The sequence below is a fragment of the Vanessa cardui genome, chromosome 4 (genome assembly GCF_905220365.1).
Source record: "Vanessa cardui chromosome 4, ilVanCard2.1, whole genome shotgun sequence".
NCBI classification, from domain to species: domain Eukaryota; kingdom Metazoa; phylum Arthropoda; class Insecta; order Lepidoptera; family Nymphalidae; genus Vanessa; species Vanessa cardui.
The window spans coordinates 14,636,835-14,656,601 of record NC_061126.1 but is presented as its reverse complement, the minus strand read 5'-3'; the positions used below and the strand labels follow the sequence as shown (position 1 = coordinate 14,656,601).

General features: G+C 35.3%; 1 protein-coding gene across 1 annotated transcript; it reads right to left on the bottom strand.

Annotated features, from left to right (window-relative positions):
- Positions 1 to 6,629: 6,629 nt before the first annotated feature.
- LOC124544258 lies at positions 6,630 to 13,226 on the bottom strand. Its single transcript, XM_047122729.1, has 4 exons — positions 13,072 to 13,226; positions 12,119 to 12,328; positions 10,532 to 10,656; positions 6,630 to 10,465 (listed from the first exon to the last, which is right to left on the bottom strand). Exons 1-4 carry the CDS (start codon positions 13,224 to 13,226, stop codon positions 6,630 to 6,632), a joined length of 4,326 nt encoding a protein of 1,441 aa, XP_046978685.1.
- Between the last annotated feature and the right edge of the window lie 6,541 nt (positions 13,227 to 19,767).

Below are 19,767 nucleotides of genomic sequence, written 5' to 3'. Positions count from 1 at the left end.
TTCTTATATTACTTTTTATATTATTTTGAAGTTAATCACTATTGTTAGGAATGGGGGCGGCAACAGACCAAGGGGTCAGGATCGATGCTACGACTTTTAACATCGCTACGCAGATTGTAAACTATTCACACTTAGATAACAAAGATTGTTGGAATGGTGGAATAACCGACTAAGTTTGGTATCCCTCTTCTTGGAAGAAGCTTCTGCACTACAGTAAGATTTTTAATTATGATCTTTATTACCGTTATACACACTACGTACACATACGTACTATGTGTTTGTTTGACAGTGCATGTATATGAGAGATTTTTTTATTTTCTGGTTCGATCTTATCTTCGATTTTTTTACATTATTTTAATAGGTTTTTATAAATGTTAACAACTGTACTTCCTACATGTCACGTGTATAAATCCTCATTCTATTGAACGGAAAACTTAACTTCTAGCGTATTTATAAATAAATTATTCGCTCTCATACATGATTTGTAAATAAAAAACTCTCGATTGCCAATAAATAACTTCAATTGTCATGTTTTCTTGCCTAAGGTCGTTAGTCCCGTAATGTGCGAAGCCATTAAAAGTACATAAATACATTACCCAGTCTATAAACGTCGACGAGTTTCGTAGTTCGTTGTAAATAGACGGTTCGATGCAATCTACAATGTAGCTGACGGAAAAGTTGGGAGATATATTTCCATACAAATAAGTGAAACGCTAACGACACACGTTTGCCTTAGTTGTTATCTTGGACATTTTTTTCTACCGCATTGACGTAAATTCTTCTTAACGTAAATAAAATTGGATATATTTTTCAATTTGCTTTTTTTTTATAATAATTTCCATTCTATTATGGAGTATAAATTTCGTGATGGTTCTTCTCGATATAATCTACATATACTTTGTTAAATGACGATTCAAAAGTGCTTGTAAAAGCCTACATGAATACAGTATATTTTGATTTCTGATTTACATTGTAATGTAACACTAACTGGTGTATTTGAATGGACCTATATTTCTTTAGCTGCTGGATCTTCCATGATAATTTAGTCGTGCTTAAATGTAATCGATAGCGCAATATAAAACCGTGCTAATAATATCCGATCCGCTCAATTGTGGCGGAACACAGCTAAGTTCGTTGAAGCCAATAGTTTTAGTGCATGTTAACTGAAATATATCTGCTATATATAAATGTGAGAAATTGACAACGAAACTCTTACAATTACACAAATTTTATAGTATAGGAGATTAGATCCTTAAAATCGATTTTTATTAAACTGTCATCAAACACACGTTTTTATAAAAAGTTGATTAACAGCGTGTTAATATCCCACTGTCGGGCAAAGATCTCGTGTCGTGTTGTTGACAAAACTTGGAGCTCTTTCAATCTCACTGTCGCCTTAAATCCGAATTAAAAATACAGAACTTACCCGTAATTGAACCCCCAATTTTCTTTTATAACTGACATTTCAACTACTGCGATATAATAGACCATCTATTAGTAGTAGTTGCTTTTATTTTCCATTATAAAAAGAAAAAAACTGGGGTGCGCTATTGTAAAAAGTGTATTGGCTAATAAATAACTATAATAAAAAACTTTTCAATAAGCAAAATGACCGTTTGTTAGGCTTTTTACAAAAAGACCCGGCGTAGTTCGAGGACACTCTTTAGTGCAGTGCCATTGTTATTGTATTTTCTTTCTTATCCCAACTTTCATCCCTTGCGAATAGCATAAGATCTTACAATGCGACCCTAGAGGCCAGTCTCTCCTCTTTATTTTTAACTGATTAAAATTATTCGTAGTGCCTTTGTTGCTATATTACGGAATATATTTTTTTATTCATTCAAATTTAAAAGAAGAATTATGAGTTCATGTTTTTTATTTGCTTTTAAACTTACTTGTCAGATAATTAATAACTTACGTTTCACATTTGAACTTTTATATTGAACCTTAACTAGAGTTATTTCCTAAGGACATTTGTATTTATTTTAAGAATTCGAATTACATTTCTTTAATACTGAACGTATATTTTATTTACTATTGAGACAAAATCTACCATTTTTAAAACTAATATGTTTTAAAATAACTAATTAATACAACGAGATTTAAGAATGATAATGTTTTTAAATCATGTTGGAAATAGTTATCGTACGACACAACTTAGAAACATCGGCAAATTCAATAAAACCGATTACTGCCGATTTATACAACCAATAGAAACAACACTATTTATTCTAGCGTCAGTGCAACCCAGAGAAAGCAAGTGAATGAAAATCGACGTCTCAAATTGACGAATATATTAGATTATTATACATATTACAAGTTATTATGTTTGTGTAAAGATGATATTTACATAACAAATAAATATTGTTAATTTGAGGTAGCGTACTTAATTCGAATGTGATTGGTTTTACCAATTTTGCCGATGCTACATCTAAGTTGTGTCGTACTATACATCACTTTGACAAAATAATCAAATGAATATAATTAAAAGGAAGTGTCAAATATTTCAGCTCGAGCAGATTTATGGCGGTTTAACGTGCGTTCAGCGATATTTAGGCGGCGTTGCGTGTCGCGGGACATTATTTTTGAACGAGAGCGTTTAAAATGTATTGTTTCGCACCGCAAGCACGAAGTTTTAACAACGCGTCGAGAACCATGAAGAGTTGCACAGAATTTTTTACATACACAGAATAATTCTCATATTAATTTTTCACTCTAGCAATATTGTCCGCGCTAACAAAACACGCCCGTATTGTTACTGGGAAAGTTGACGCTTAGATCCAGAGAAAAATTGTAGCGAGTTTCTCCATTGTTGATCCTATTTAGCGTGTTTGAAAAACTCTATTTACTTCACTCGGCGTACGGAGTTGAATAACACTATTCAATTTTAAACGTTTGATTTGTTTTCCTTATTTATTTCACGAAACACCTATCTATGTATATATACGTGTGTATTTGTGTTTAATATATTATTTTATAGTTTCTATAATAACAACAACAGCCTGTAAATTCCCCACTGCTGAGTTAAGGCCTCTTCTCCCTTTGGGTTTGCAACATATTTCACCACGCTGTTTCAATGTGGGTTGGTGCAATACACATTTGGCAGAATTTCTATGAAATTAGACACATGCAAGTTTCCTCACGATGTTTTCATTCACCGCCAAGCATGAGATGAAATATAAACACAAATTAAGCACATGAATATTCAGTGGTGCTTACCTGGGTTTGAACCCGCGATCATCGGTTAAGACGCACGCGTTCTAACCATTGGGCCATCTCGGTTCGTATTAGTTTCTGAAAACAAAGGAAATAGTATAGTAGCGTGCAATTATTCATTAAGATATTATTTCGTGAAAGAATATAAAATATTTCTAAACATAAAGGTCGTTCGTATCGCGTGTGACTCGCCCTATCACGATCCTTATTAAAATGTACATAAACCTCTAATTAAAACTTTACAACAGAACCCTACATTATTTTCGATATCAGAATACAGAACCAGTTGCTTTCTTTTTTAAAAAAAGAATCATTTTATTTTAAATATATTTTCGACGAAAAAGGTTTTATATGAAGACTGAAGTTTTGCTCTCGAAATTCTAGTTCTTCGTTTGTACGAATCAATGTGCATGTCAGTTATAGCGACATCGAATAACAAACCAAAGATTGCAATCGAACGTTAGCTGTGGAATTCCGTGAACAGTTCGAGTTCGAGTTAGTGATCGTGGGTAGTTATCACCGGTATGCTGGTAACTTGAAGTAGATTACGAACACGATTCCTGTATTTAATACAACCCCTACCATGTGCCGTTAGCGACAATTAAACATGACCTGAATTCGACGTCCGTCTTTATCTGTGTGTTAATGCCTCTACGTCTGTGTGTGTGTATTGAAATGACATCCATGAATGTGTGTGTGACGGTCTGTCAAATCAAATTATATGTATGCTTTTGTGTATTTTACCTCATCAAAATCTTAACAACTACAGAAAAAACACACAAAGCCGCGAGCAACTTCTTTCATACAACAACAACAACAACAACAGCCTGTAAATTCCCACTGCTGGGCTAAAGGCCTCTATTAGATCTGTCTAATATAAACGATGTCATAAGGTCTTACAAAATGACTTATGAATAAATAGGTCTTTAATAATGTTTTACTGGCTATATAGATTTTTGTTCCTTTTTCGTTTGTGTGTCAAACGAGTTTACTTGTAAACTAGAATGGTCTAGAATAAGTCAGTACGATAATAAAATCCTTTGACATCGTTACATTTTGTTTGCTTTTTTCTACATAAATCTATCAGCCTCCTCTCCCTTTGAGGAGAAGGTTTTGAACATATTCCACCCATCTCGACTCTTACATCTTTCATAGTATAGATTAATTATTTTTGACACATAACAAGATTATGAAATTATTTATTTTAACTGAAGCAAGATCTTAGTTAAAACAAATATTTTTTAATTAGGAACAATAAAATCTTAAGATCCTCTGATCATATCATTTCAGGAAATAAGACACAGTTATACGTACTTAAGTATTGTAATTACACCGAATATTATTTTTGTCGAAAACATTTTCAAAACAAAAGAAGAGGAGTGAGACAATGGACGTTATCTTAACGTCACGATAGGCTGAGCATTCGAATTAAAATATTATATCGTAATAGAATCTTATTGAAATAAAAATGAAAGAACTGTTTAATTTCGAGGAGCGAATCTGATATCCGGACTCGATAGAGATTTCGATCAAAATTCCAACATTATCAAGACAATAAACCTCTGGAAGTAGCTTATAAAGGAATTCAAAGGTAAAAGCTCAGTAATAGTAAAATCGAATGATATCTGATGCATCCAAATTTTCAGTACTAGCTTTTACATTAAATACAATTTTTATAAACTGAGTTGAATAAAATATATTTTGATTTCGATTTTACATTTAAAATTTCTTAGTTGTGAAGTGTTCTTGACAGAATGACCCAAACAGGGGCTCATTTTTAACTTTTTTTTTAAATCAATTTTGGACAACATCACATACTTTTCTCTGATCCAAATATAGGTAGCTATGGAATATCAGAAGTAACGAAGGTACCATAAACATTTAGACCCAAGACAACATAGAAAACTAATGAATTTTCTACATTGAATCTGCCAGTAACCGAACCCGGGATTTTGAAATGGCGTACCCATGAAAGCCGCTGTAAAAACAACTCGACCACTGTGGTCGTTAACTGTGGAGGTGGAACCCACCATTCGTATCAGAGATTATATGATCTATTCAAATGACCTTAAGTCTCGTTGAATTTTTGGTGCTTCGTAAAATTATTAAGGTGTGATAGTCATGTGTTTTGGAAACCCGCGCCTTAAATGCGCGGAAAGTTAATGAGCAAAATTACTCTACCTGCCGTCACATAAATAATTTTGATGGTGACTGGCAGCAGTTTTAGTCGCCATAAATGCCTCCGTTATTAGAAGTAACTTCTTATGAAATACGTTTAGTCTTTGCGTCATAAAAAGTCTATTAAAATACACTATTTAGTAGTTCTATCAATCCTTAGAAATGCTATAGAATTCATTGCACCGTATTTTCTACAAGAAAGAAACAAACAAATTAAATTTACTTTTACTATCTTAAAATAAATCATAATCATTTAATATTGAAAAAAAAAACACAACAAATTAAATAACTACTTGAATTTGAGTTTAGCTATTCTTCCCATTCTGTTTTTATCATTAAATAAGTTTAACTTAATTATAATTTGGTATGTATCACTTTAAAATTACACTTATAACTGTAACGGTTACTTTGTGATAATTAATTTAACAATAATGACCAGACAATCAAAACTTTAAAAATATCCGAATTTATGATGATTATATCACCAATTCGCCAACAATCTTGGGAACTTACATGCTAAGTCTAATATGCCAGAAGGGACACTCGCTTTTTAAAACGGGACAATATATTATTAGGTGTTGCTGTTAAGCAGTGTATGATAAGTAATAGGTACCTACCTAGTAGCAGGTAACCATACATCTAGTAAATTGTTTTCTCCAAACTCTTCATTCAATTCTCACTCTTTTATTCTCATAAATAGAGTACACAATTTAAATGTCGATCGCAAATGATATGTACATTCACGTCTTCATTGTTTTGCACGTTTTCATTGTGAACGATTTCTAAGCTATCGGGTATTGGTACTTAAATCAAAAAGGGTACGACCACAGAACTTAATAAATTAGAAATGGCATGACATTTTGAATAAACTCCGGTAGGCTCCTTTTCGACGAAATGAAACACTTAGTACTGTATAAGCTTCCGTTTACTTCTTGAGACGATTCACCCAAAACAATAATTTTCACAATGTCTTATATATACAGAATAACAAAACGATTGCGCGATTCAAAAACTTATAAAAATTGAACAATGCCATCTAGGCGTCAACTAAGAACTAAACATGACAACTTAAGGAATAATTCAAATATAAAGAAAACTTTAATAAATACAAAGGAGGTTTATAGGTGTGCATGTTTAATCCTGACATACCGCCCACCAAGGACATCATGAGAAATGTCCTTCAAACCGCCCACCATGAGACAATCCAAACTGTAAAGAATTACTTGAGTAATTACTTATTTAGTTACAGGTAATATTGCTATCTTAGAAGTAGGTCTTTTAATTAAAGTATCTTTGGTATGTATTGTGACGACTCGCGTTATTTTATCGGGTCCCGGATGTTTTTTCTCGATTTTGCCTAGCAACCATCGCGCCGGAGGTAAATCGTCCTCCTTGACTAAAACAACATCCCCCACTGATGGTTCTGGACTCTGATATTCCCATTTATACCTTTGAAGGAACTGATGAAGATAATCCTGGGACCATCGACGCCAAAAGTCCTGCATCATTCGCTGGTGGAGTTGCCATCTTCGCAAACTATATATATTTGATGAGTCATAATTTGAATCAGGAACTACTATCAGTGGTTCCCCTACCAAGAAATGACCAGGAGTCAACACTACGACCTCTTGATCCTCTACACGAGACAATGGCCTTGAATTAAGACAGGCCTCTATTTGAGATAACACTGTGGCCATCTCCTCATATGTCAAAGTTGTGTTTCCGACCACACGTTTAAGATGGAACTTTGTGGACTTTATTCCTGCCTCCCATAGTCCACCGAAATTCGGAGCGTGAGGAGGAATAAAATTCCATTTTGTTCCGTTGGTTGCCAGATACTCTGCCAGTTCTAGTTTAAAATTCGTTTTTTCTTCGCTGAAAAGACACAGTAACTCTCGGGCAGCACCCACAAAATTCTTACCATTGTCGCTGTATAATTCAGCGCACCTACCTCGTCTTGCGACAAACCTTTTAAAAGCGGCTATAAAACCTTGAGTAGACAGCTCGCTCACCACTTCAAGATGTACGGCTCTGGTCGACATGCAAATGAATAGAGCAATATATCCCTTGTAAGACTTGTTACCCCTACCTTTTGAAATTCTTATATTAATAGGCCCTGCGTAATCGACTCCGCTGACAAGAAAGGGTTTATTCGGTGTCACACGCGCGGAAGGTAACTGCCCCATGAGCTGAGATGTGGATCTGTTCGAGTATCGCGTACAAGTGACACAGTCTCGATAATATTTTCTAATGAGAGACTTCGCACCTACAATCCAATACTTCGATCTCAAGTAGGTAATCATGAGTTGCGGGCCTTCATGCAGTGTCTTTTGGTGAGCATCAGCAATTAAGAGTGCACTTAAGCAAGATTCTTTAGGTATGAGAATCGGATGTTTCTCGTTGAAGGACAGCGATGACATTTCCAGCCGACCACCCACTCTAATTATACCTTCCGAATCTAAAAATATATTTAATGTCTTTAACCTTTTCATTTTCTTATCTATTACGCCGTTTTTTCGCAATTCTTCCAACTCTTCCTGGAATCCTTCTTCTTGACATTTTTTAATACAGACCCTTATGGCATCCTCAATTTCCTGTCGCTCCAATGCTTCTGATCTTGGCCTACTACTTAAACCTTTCCTTATTCTTAACCAGCGTAGACAATAAGCGACCACACGAACAAGCTTCGAAAATGAAGAAAATCTTTGCCACAAGGTTGTGTCAACGACCACTGTATGAACCTTAATCTGCTCAAGATTTGTTCCCAAATGTTTTGGTTTTGTAAAAATAATTTCCTTATTTTTTAGAAACTCTGGCCCTTCAAACCATAGAGCCATTTCTGATAGTTCCACCGGAGAAATACCTCGTGATGCCAAATCCGCCGGGTTTTTCTTAGTGGCTACATGGGACCAGTGATGTGTATCCAAAATCTGTAAGATTTCAGAGACTCGGTTAGCCACGAAGGTCTTCCACCGACTTGGGTGATGGTTAAGCCAGGCTAAAACTACCTCACTATCAGTGAATGCATGTAACTGACTTCTTTCAACCTCCATAACTTCAGCTACCTCAACCATCAACTTAGCCAAAAGTACGGCCCCGCAAAGCTCAAGTCTAGGGATAGACACCTGCTTAATGGGAGCTACCTTTGTTTTAGCTGTGACCAACGAAACGTTAACATTTCCCACTTCATCTACCACTCGCAGATACACGACAGCCGCATAAGCCACTTTTGAGGCGTCAGAAAATCCGTACAACTCGCGCTTACACTCATTACAAGTGTGTATCCTGCGCGGAATCTTGATATTCTGTAATGCAGTTAAATTTTTACGGTAAGTAGTCCATTCTTTTATTAAATAAGTAGGAACTTGCTCATCCCATCCAATACCAGCTAACCAAAGCTTTTGTATGAGTATTTTTGCTGCTATGATGCAAGGAGCTAACCACCCAAGTGGGTCAAATAATCGAGATATATCAGATATAATTTTCCTTTTTGTTACAAGTTCTTCTTGCGGCGCAAGTTCTACAGAGTACCGGAAGAAGTCACCACACGGATCCCAGGTAAGTCCTAAAATCTTAGTTGTGTCATCTACCTTAATCCTTAATTTCTCATCCTTATTACCGTTTGCCTTCCAGATTTTCGCTAATATTTCCTTGGAATTACTTTTCCATTTTTGCAACGGAAACCCTCCTTTTGCTAACACTTCAGTTAATTCTCTATATATTTCATAAGCATCTTCTAGATTTTCCGCACCGGTCATCACATCGTCCATGTAAAAATCATTCAAAATAATTTTCGCGATTCCTGGCTTATTCTGACATTCCTTATAAGCTAACTCTTGCAGAGACCGCACAGCTAAATATGGAGCACACGCGGTGCCAAAGGTGACGGTAAGTAATTCATACTCTTGAAGCTCCTTTTCAGGACTATCTCTCCAAAGAATCCTCTGAAATGGAGTATCTTCTCGACTTACCAGCACTTGGCGGTACATTTTTACCACATCTGCCACCAAACCTATTTTATATTGTCTCCAGCGCATAATTGTATGACGTAGTTCAGCTTGCAGTTGCGGCCCAATCAACAGATCATCATTTAAGGACTTTCCATTGCTTCCCTTACAGGAGGCATCAAACACTACTCGGACTTTAGTAGTTTCCTTATCCTCCCTGACTACTGCATGGTGTGGTAAGTAAATAGCTGTTTCCTTACATTTATCCTTATCTGTAACTTTTACCATATGATTTAAATTTAAATAATCCTTTATAACTTGTGTATAATCCTCTTTTAACTGAATGTTCTTTTGTAATTTGAATTCTAAACTTCTAAATCTTTTTTCAGCTATGTTCTTGAATTCACCACGCACGCAGTCCAGGTTGATCTTACGAAACGGCAGTCTTACGATGAAACGACCGTTTTTATCCCGTTTTGTAGTATCCTGAAATAATTTCTCACATTTAATTTCATCATCTGTGAGCATTTTCTTTGTTACAGGTGGTTCAGCTTCAAGTTCCCAAAACTTCTTCAGCATATTGTCCACTTCTAGATACGAATGCATCACAATTGTTTGAGAATGGATATTTGACGTGCTGTCTATATCACAGACGCCGGATATTATCCACCCAAAAACAGTAGCCTGCGCCAAGAGAGAACCGTTGAGATTTCTCTTGATGCCTTCCTGAATGATTTGACTAATTATCTCCGCACCTAATAAGATATCAATCCTATTAGGTGTATGATAATCAGGGTCAGCCAGTTCATCCAGAGTTAGGTTTTCCCAATTCATCCTAGTTGTTTTCGCAACTGGGAGTAGAGATGTAACTGACTTCAAGACATGTGCATTAACCTTAACTTGAAATCTAGGATCAACTCTCGATCTTAAGGTAACTTTGACTGTGGACTTGGAAGTCACACTTTTATTTCCACCTATACCGACTACGGTATTTTTGGTCGCAAGCCTTTTTAAACCTAATTGCTGCACCATGGCCTCAGTAATAAAGGAACCTTGCGACCCCTGGTCTAATAAGACCCTAACTGGGAAATAATTACCGTCTTTCGACTCAGCTTGCACCACAGCTGTAGTTAATAAAACCATTTTTGAACAGTTTCCTGTCGAAAAACAAGACACAAGTTGCCCCTTACTTTCTGCTTGCGCAGGGAACTTATTACTGCTTGTGGCAGTATCCTCCTCAGTTAACCTTCTACTGGTTGCCGAGGTTGTTTGGTGACTCGCCTCTTCTTCAGCACTACCAGAACCAGAATCACCACTAGGATGTAATAACGAATGATGTCGACGTTTACAAACTTGGCATCGGACAATATTTTTGCACATTTTAGCGGAATGGTTGCTATTCAAACAAATAAAACATAAGTTTTTATTTAACGCGAACTCGCGGCGTGTCTCATTATTTTCCTTACCGATTTTTCGGCACGCAGTTATTTTATGCTCCTCGCCACAATACGCACACAATACAAACGGTTTGTTTTTAACAACGTGAAAAGATTTTGTAAACTTTTTCTCACTGTGATGTACCTTATAATCAATATTTTCTAGGCCTCTAAAACGTCCTATTAAAAAGTTGGAAAATTGTTGAAACGTGGGTAATTCATTACTTGGATCTGAAGATACCTTTAACTCCCATGCCTTTCGCGTATCTTTATCTAACTTAGCGCTTATAATGTGGATAATCAGGATATCCCAAGATGAAACATCCACACCAATATTTTTTATTGAGTCTAAACAATCAGAAGTTGTACTAATTAAGTTTTTAATTTCAGATGCCGATTCAGATAACAAACTTTTTTGACTTAGTAGACGCTTCAAGATGCCGTTCGCCAAAAATCTTTTATTATTATACATACTATCTAATTTCCCCCAAGCAATTTGATAACTATCCGACGTCACCTTAATATTACGTAATAGTTGCTCGGCTTCCCCGGTTAAATGACCCCTTAAATAATAAAATCTTTGGGCATCATCCAGTGACTTGTTTTCATGCACAAGTCCTAAAAAGAAATCTCTGAATGTCTGCCACTCTGTGTACTTACCGGAAAAGATAGGTATTTTAATTTCAGGCAGCTTGAAACGTCTTTCTGAACTCTCATATTGACTATTTGAACTTGACTTGCCTTCTGACTCAAGTGTTTTAAATTTATACAGTGTTTCTTTTAACTCAGTCTTAAATTCAACATATAATTCTTCTACATCATCATACACATTATTTTTATAATAATTCGAACTATAGAAATCGGTTCGCTTAACTTGACTTATAATTTTAGTATGAGTATCTGTAAACAAACTCCACTGTTGTTCTAAGTTATCTAGCCTTGTTTCAATATAAGCAACCGTCAAACGATCCTTAGGAGACTTTTTAAAATTAGTCTTAACCTTTAGTATTTTAGCCCTTATATCATCCTGCAGATCATTAAACGACTCCATATTAATTATACACCTTGACAGTAATAGATCTAAAACCGAATAACAATTTACTTTAATTTACAAAGTTAAACGTCAAACTGAATTATTTTACTTAGTCAATATTTTCCAAGTTTAAGAAACAGATGAGCAAAATTTTACAAGTCCTAAACTATTGAATTTATTCTAAGTACTTCACTTTCTTCAAATACTTTAAGTTTCACTAATCTTTGATATAAGGTTTAATTTCCAAGTTAATTTCTTCTATAGTAATATTTCAAATGTACTCACAATATTTCACCGAACACTCTTACTTGTCTTCACGTTGTGGCACCCGTGGCGCCCCCTCGTGTTCCGCAACCTCCACCGCTGCTGCTTGCCTGTGTCCGTCCGTCGCTCCTCCGGGTTGTAGACTCCCGGTTCCCTCCACTGCCGTGGCGCCGCTTGTGACACCTTGCTGAAGGGATGCTCTGGACAGCGATCCACTGTCCAGTAGTGACGAAACGGGTGGTACTCTTGTACCACTTCCGCAGCAATACGACAAAAATTAGTCCAAACCAATCCGACTCGAATGGACCATGAATAAACTCCGGTAGGCTCCTTTTCGACGAAATGAAACACTTAGTACTGTATAAGCTTCCGTTTACTTCTTGAGACGATTCACCCAAAACAATAATTTTCACAATGTCTTATATATACAGAATAACAAAACGATTGCGCGATTCAAAAACTTATAAAAATTGAACAATGCCATCTAGGCGTCAACTAAGAACTAAACATGACAACTTAAGGAATAATTCAAATATAAAGAAAACTTTAATAAATACAAAGGAGGTTTATAGGTGTGCATGTTTAATCCTGACACATTTTATTAGAATAAATTTAAAATTCCCAAACAGAAGTATTTCCATTTTCGGCCAATAGGTCACCTAATAATTGATGGTCACCATCATCTATAGGTATTGAAGCTGTAAAACATATTAACTATTCCTTACCAAACCCTAGTATCACCAACCTCAAAAGCTATGATTTTATGTCCCTTGTGCCCTTAGCTACTGGAACATCCACCCTTAAAACCGTGATACAGAAATAATAACCATTGCTGCTTGATAATATAATGAATATGTGGTACCAACCTAGATAGGCTTGCACAAAATCTTTGGAAAATCGCATATATAAGTCTCAACGGCAGCCAAATGCCGTAATACCCACAAAATCCCAACGGTACCCTCTTCGTCCATGCGAACGGTGCCACGGCATCGTTTACGCATGCAGCTCTAACACCCTGACGCTTGGTCCTCCTATGCGGGCCTTCAATTTAGAGTGGATCCCGGAGTACCAAGAATCCTTCTTGTCTGTGTGACGCTTACGGCTGGGTAGAGGATTCCCAAAGCTCCAATTTTCCGGTCTTCCTTCCAGCATCTCTCACTTGCCAGCATGGCATTTACTACGGGAGGTCTACGCAAATAATGGCTTGCACAAAGCCCAACTACAATCCTAAGGTGGGTTTCGTTTCTTAAATTACAGTAATTACCTCTATAGCAAGACATTGGTATCGACATTGATTTTGACAGTAGAATAATAATTAATATTTTAAAAGTAACCAAAAATAAGCTTGCACAAAACACGTTAGTACTTTCTTTAATTTAAACTCCTCAAACTGTATTAAATTATCAGTATTACCACTAATAGGTACTAAAAATCTACATAAAGACAAACTGTAATCCAAAATTGATATGTCGTTGCATTCATAAAAAAACGTACAAGTACATTAAACTATGATACCCAGACATAATCACTTCTGAGGATTTGATATTTACATTTTCAAAAGTAGTAATTCGTTTCGTACAAAATCATTTCTGGCTCCGAAAGTCTCAATAATGAATAGCTTTAGAGACTGCATGATAAAGTCTCTCATGCCATACTTGCTACACTTTCTATTCTAAGGCTCTGACGGTATGGTGAAGAGAAACAAAAGCCTTTTTCTAAATCGTTCCCGACACTTTGAAAACAAGAGATTGTGTCAATGAATTCCCGTTTTACAGTTTATACCTATACAGTATGTATTCAAAGATTTCAAAGGAATTTGAAATGAATACGAAAGGTTGTTGATAAAATTTTCATTAAAGTTATTAATTGCTTTCAAACTTCATTTCATAAAAAATATTATTGAAGCAAAGGATGTAAGAAAGAGTCATGATTTTTTTTTCTAATGGTATAGCTTGGCGGACGAGCATATGGGCCACCTGATGGTAAGTGGTCACCATCGCCCATAGACAATGACGCTGTGAGAAATATTAACTATTCCTCACATCGTTAATGTTGCATCAACCTTGGGAACTAAGATGTTATGTCTCTTGTGCCTGTATAACTACTGGCACTGGCTCATTCACCCTTCAGACCGGAACACAACAATACTGAGTACTGTTATTTGGCGGTAGAATAATGATGACTGATGAGTGGGTGATACCTACCCAGACGAGCTTGCACAAAGCCCTACCACCAAGTAAGCAAAAGTAAGATGGAGCAGTGGTTAAGGGCAAGCACCACTAAATCTTCATGTTCTTAATTTGTTGCTTATAATTCATATCGTGCTCGTGCTCGGCGATGAAGAAAAACATCGCGAAGAAGCCTGCGCGTATGGATATATGTGTACTCATCCACATTGGAGCAGCGTGGTGAAATATAACCATTGTATAAAAATAAATGGATAAAAATTTGATGATGATGGATTCAAATTTACAGGCTGTTACTGTGCAGTGCTGTGCTGTAAAGGGTAAATAGTTATGAGAAACCATTTAAATACTACTAATTGCTTGTAGCATAGATTTTGCTGATCTTTAGTTTTCAGGGATACTAATAGTACGTAAGTCTTTCTATAAATAAATCCTAAGTAGCTGATCGAAGTTTTGAAGTCGACAGTGGTAGCATTCCTATGCTTTGAAAAGCTTCTAAAACCATTGCTTCTGAATTCCGTTTAAGTCAGATTGCTAAGTTCAATAAGGAAAGACTGTGCACGAATCCAACTTTTACTTTGTACGTTTATTGACCTTAATAGATCTAGTCGTAATAGAAAATAATCATCACATCTATGATGATGTATATCGCTCCGTAAATACACTATAGCTTAAAACTTGGCCATTTTAATAATCTTAAAATTTAAGACTAAGTATAAAACGCCATTAGGGACTCACGACACCGCTGCAACTAATTAACAAGCCAATTATGACACTGAGTTATGGAAGTGCCACATCGCGTGTTTTACGCAAGTATTTGGGCCGCCACGAGTACACTATCTTTGAATTCATTTACGCATTTATAGACTCTATCTGTATTACAAAAGGACGATATTCCCGTGCATAGATAGCCAAGTCAACAGAGATATAATAAGGTTATTTCGTATTATAATATCGCACAACATTTAATACCTAGATATTTTACTTGCCGAGTAAATATATTGTTTCCTCGAAGTATTAACGTAGCTTTCGGATTAAATAAGGAGAATGGAACATTTATATGTCTTATTGCTGTAATTATTAGGCATTGAAGATTATAACAACAACAACAACAACAACATCCTGTAAATTCCCACTGCTGGGCTAAAGGCCTTCTCTCCCTTTTAGGAGAAGGTTTGGAACATATTCCACCCCGCTGTTCCAATGCGGGTTGGTGGAATACACATGTGGCAGAATTTCTATGAAATTTGTCACATGCAGGTTTCCTCACGATGTTTTCCTTCACCGCTGAGCACGAGATGAATTATAAAGACAAATTAAGCCCATGGATCCGCAATCAGAATCAGAATTTTCATTCATTCGTCAATTCATTTAATCTATAATTTTTCGGTTAAGATAATAAAAGCTAAAGTGAAAATTTAGTTAAACTTACACGAAACATGTTTGCTTAACGACGAAGTGTATGTCTCTGCAGTTTACAGCGTCCAACAGTGCCTAATATTTATACCCTCTGCATGAGACATCCGATCTTACTATCTCACTCGTACGCAGCTTGTTTACGATTGAATGTAGATAATATTACTGACTGCATAGTAGAATCGTTTATATGTAAAGATGTCAAAAAAAAAAAAGTAGCATCTAGTATATAAATCATCATTAATCTAATTATTTTCCACTGCTGGGCTAAAGCCTCCTCACCCTTTGAGGAGCAGGTTTCCTCACGATGTTTTTCTTCGCAGCCACTTCACGAGAAGAATTATAAACACAAATTAAGCACATGAATATTCAATGGTGCTTGCCTGGGTTTGAACTCGCAATCATCGGTTAAGATCGCGTTTTAACCAATAGGACATCTCGTAGTATATAAATGGCTTCTTAGAAGTATAACATTATTTTATTAATAAATACAGATAATATAGAAGAAATATATCGCCACAAATACTCCATGGTGCTATTGACTTACACTGCGACATCCAAATTATTAACAAATACTTCAAATTTATCTTAATGCTCTTAAAAGAACCAGACAACAACGACTGACCAATGACAAACAAGGTCCAAGTTTTTCATTGTCTTCTATACAAAAATGTAATTCATTATTAAATGGTATATTTCTTTTAACTTCAACACTTTTATCGTTAAATAAAATTTAAGATTCCCTTTGATTGCTTTTAAAATCTCACTCTTAAAATATACGCGAAAGGATTTTCAGTACTCAGTAGTAATTAAATACAGAGCTTAGTATAAAGTATGGCAATTGCTCAGTGTCGTTGGCGTAGGTTGACTAAAATAATTTCACCCTAACTAACATTTAGAATATTTTCGCTCTAATTAAAATTAAAAAAAAGTCTTTTCGTTTCCGTTTAGTACAGAAGATTCGTGTGTTTTTCTTTTGAGTTGAAAGGATAATTAGGTTAAGAATTCGTGGCGAATGTGTTGGTCGTGATATTTTTAACTTGACAAATGTATGAGATTTATTTTGAATTTATATTTTTGCCAACGATCTTAATTTTGCACCAGTAAATTCTTTACAAGGTAAATACACACTTTACTTTTTTACTATTTTTCTTTGTAAATAATCAGTAAGGCTTTTTGCAAGGTGGTAGGTATTTACTTATTATTTGGTGGTGGTCTAAAACTTTCTCCTCTTGTGAAGTTTTGGAGATTGTTCCACATGTTATATAGGCAATTTTTATTTGACTTGTAAGTATTGTCGAAGTCTTCCTTCATCACGAAGCCTAACAAGAATAATGGACACAAAATATTCAAATGTAAATTTAGTGGTTAGCAGATATGCTCCAACAAATTTCTGTTTATTTCTCGACGTCGAATCAGTGAAGAATCGAATTAAGCAAAAACATTCTCAACTCTTCACTTAACAGCTTCGAAGCAAGGAAGTAACCCGTTTCCATTCTATATCAGCTAAATAGTTTTCATTCAAGCGAAACAAATGAGAAATGAGCCGACTTGATAGTCGAGAGCAAGTTTTTCATTAACATTCTATTCATATTCAAATCGGCTTCGACAGGCTTTATCGCGAGTTCTCGGGATTCGGATCACGCTCCTTGCGCTCTTTGCAGGACCACAGTGAAGCGTGGAGACACTGAAATTCCTGATTGCTTATATTATCAACATTAAATACAATGATATGCAAGAGAGACTTGAATAACAAATTATTACGTTAAATTCATGCACATTATTGTAAAGTTCGTGTAACGTTCACATCGCATTTATTGTATACTAGTTGCTATATTGGCTTCGAACTTGTAATATGTAGTCAAAGAAGGGAAACCTTCGTCGGTTTTCGAATGAATTCCTTTATCAAGTCTTAAACGCTTAGTACCTTTTGAATCTAAACTTCAAATCATTGCGATGTAATATTTCAATTGGTAAAGCAGATTCCGAGCCCACGAAAATAGATCTTAAAGTGACGGACCTTTTCTTACCCCGGCTGTACTTTATCGTTAAATATATTTTTATCTGGCTTTCTTTTAACTAACAAAAATATACACGTTGATAAAATATTATCAATGTACACTTTTCACTCCAATGTATGTATATATATTTTTATGGATTAAGTAAGTAAGTGGTCACCATCACCCCACAATATTTCTTACCGCGTCATTGTATATACAATGACGCGGTAAGAAATATTAACCATTCCTTACATCGCCAATGCGCTACCAACCTTGGGAACTAAGAAGCTATGTCCCTTGTGCCTGTAGTTACACTGGCTCACTCACCCTTCAAATCGGAACACAACAATACTGCGTACTATTGTGTAGCGGTAGAATATCTGATGAGTAGGTGGTACCTACCCAGGCGGTCTTGCACAAAGCCCTACCACCAAGTAGAGTAGTATATAAGTATAACATACAATACAATCTAAGTATAAACTATATAATATAATATAATTATATTATATATATTATATATATATAATATAATTCACTTATAGTTCTCGGATCGTGCGGACGTGTGCATTGTGCTAGTTAAAAAGATTAAAATATTTAAATAAAATCGCAGTTGTTGTTTTAACGAAAGTGACACTTACAAACTAATATTATTAAAGTATTAATTTGTGTGAACAAATCCATCATCTAAATCCTGTGTGTAAGCGCAGTGCTATACGCACCCGCCCCCCAACCCGCAGGAGTAAAGAAGACAATTGCAATTTTTCGACTCGCTCACTCACACGCACTTGCTACGTACTTAATACTTAAGGATGAGTACAAAGGAAGCATCGACTAGCGGAAATCTCGGACGCGGCGACACTGGTGGTTCTACACCTAATTTGTCTATTCAAGATGAAGAGGAGACAAATATCAATACACATCCACGAAAACGCAAAGAGCGTTCATTGGAATATGAAATTAAAAATGACCTGTCAGATTTTCGAAAAGACATTAATAAATATCTTAAGGAATTCTCGATCGCACAAAACGAAACTTTACGCCTTATACGACAAGAAATTACTGGAATGCGAGAAGAAATAAAATGTATAAAATCTACTTCCGAAAACTTAGTTACAAAATATAACACATTAGAAAAAGAAATTGAAACACTAAAAAAAGAAAATATTACGGCACAAAATAAAATTGCGAAAATTGAACAGGACATTCCATCAACAAATTATGAATATAAAAATAAATCGCTGTCGCTTGTAAACGAAGACCTCATCCTCGAACTCAAAGATCGTTGTAATCGAGAAAAAAATATTGTCATAGTGGGTATTCGTGAATTGTGTGATAAAAATTTTACTGCTCGGCTAAAGTATGACGAACTTGAATCTTTTAAAATTATTACTTCCATATATGACCAATGTCCGAAACCAATAAAAACCATGCGTCTTGGTAAATACAAACCAGACAAAAATAGACCTTTGAAGGTGTTTTTTAATGGTACCGATATTCCTAAGAAAATACTCAGTAATAAGTCTAAATTAGACAAGCAATTCAAAATATATTCCGATCAAACACCGTCTCAAAAAAAGTACATGAAACAACTTACGGACGAACTACAAAAACGAAAAAATAATGGCGAAACTGATATTATAATTAAATATATACAAGGAATACCTAAAATAATAAAATCAAAAAACGATTAGCTAACTCTATTAAAAACACCAATAATATAAAACCGATTGATATAAATGCCCATTTTGTTTCTCACTATTTAATTCAAAAATATAGTGATTTACCATTTATATCAAGTTCCTTAAAATTCTTTTATACCAACTTACGAAGCATACGAAAGGCTGGCAAGTTTGAAGAAATCGAATGTATTCTAAAAGCTGTTACGAAAAAAATTCATATTATTGTTTTTACTGAAACATGGATTAGATCGGAGGAAGATGCAAATCTATTTAAACTACAAAATTATACTCATATCTATAACTTTAGACAAACCTGTAGAGGAGGAGGAGTATCTATATTTATACATAACTCGATACAATTTGAAATAACAGAAAAAATAACAGAAAACGGAAATCACTACTTGTGGGTATT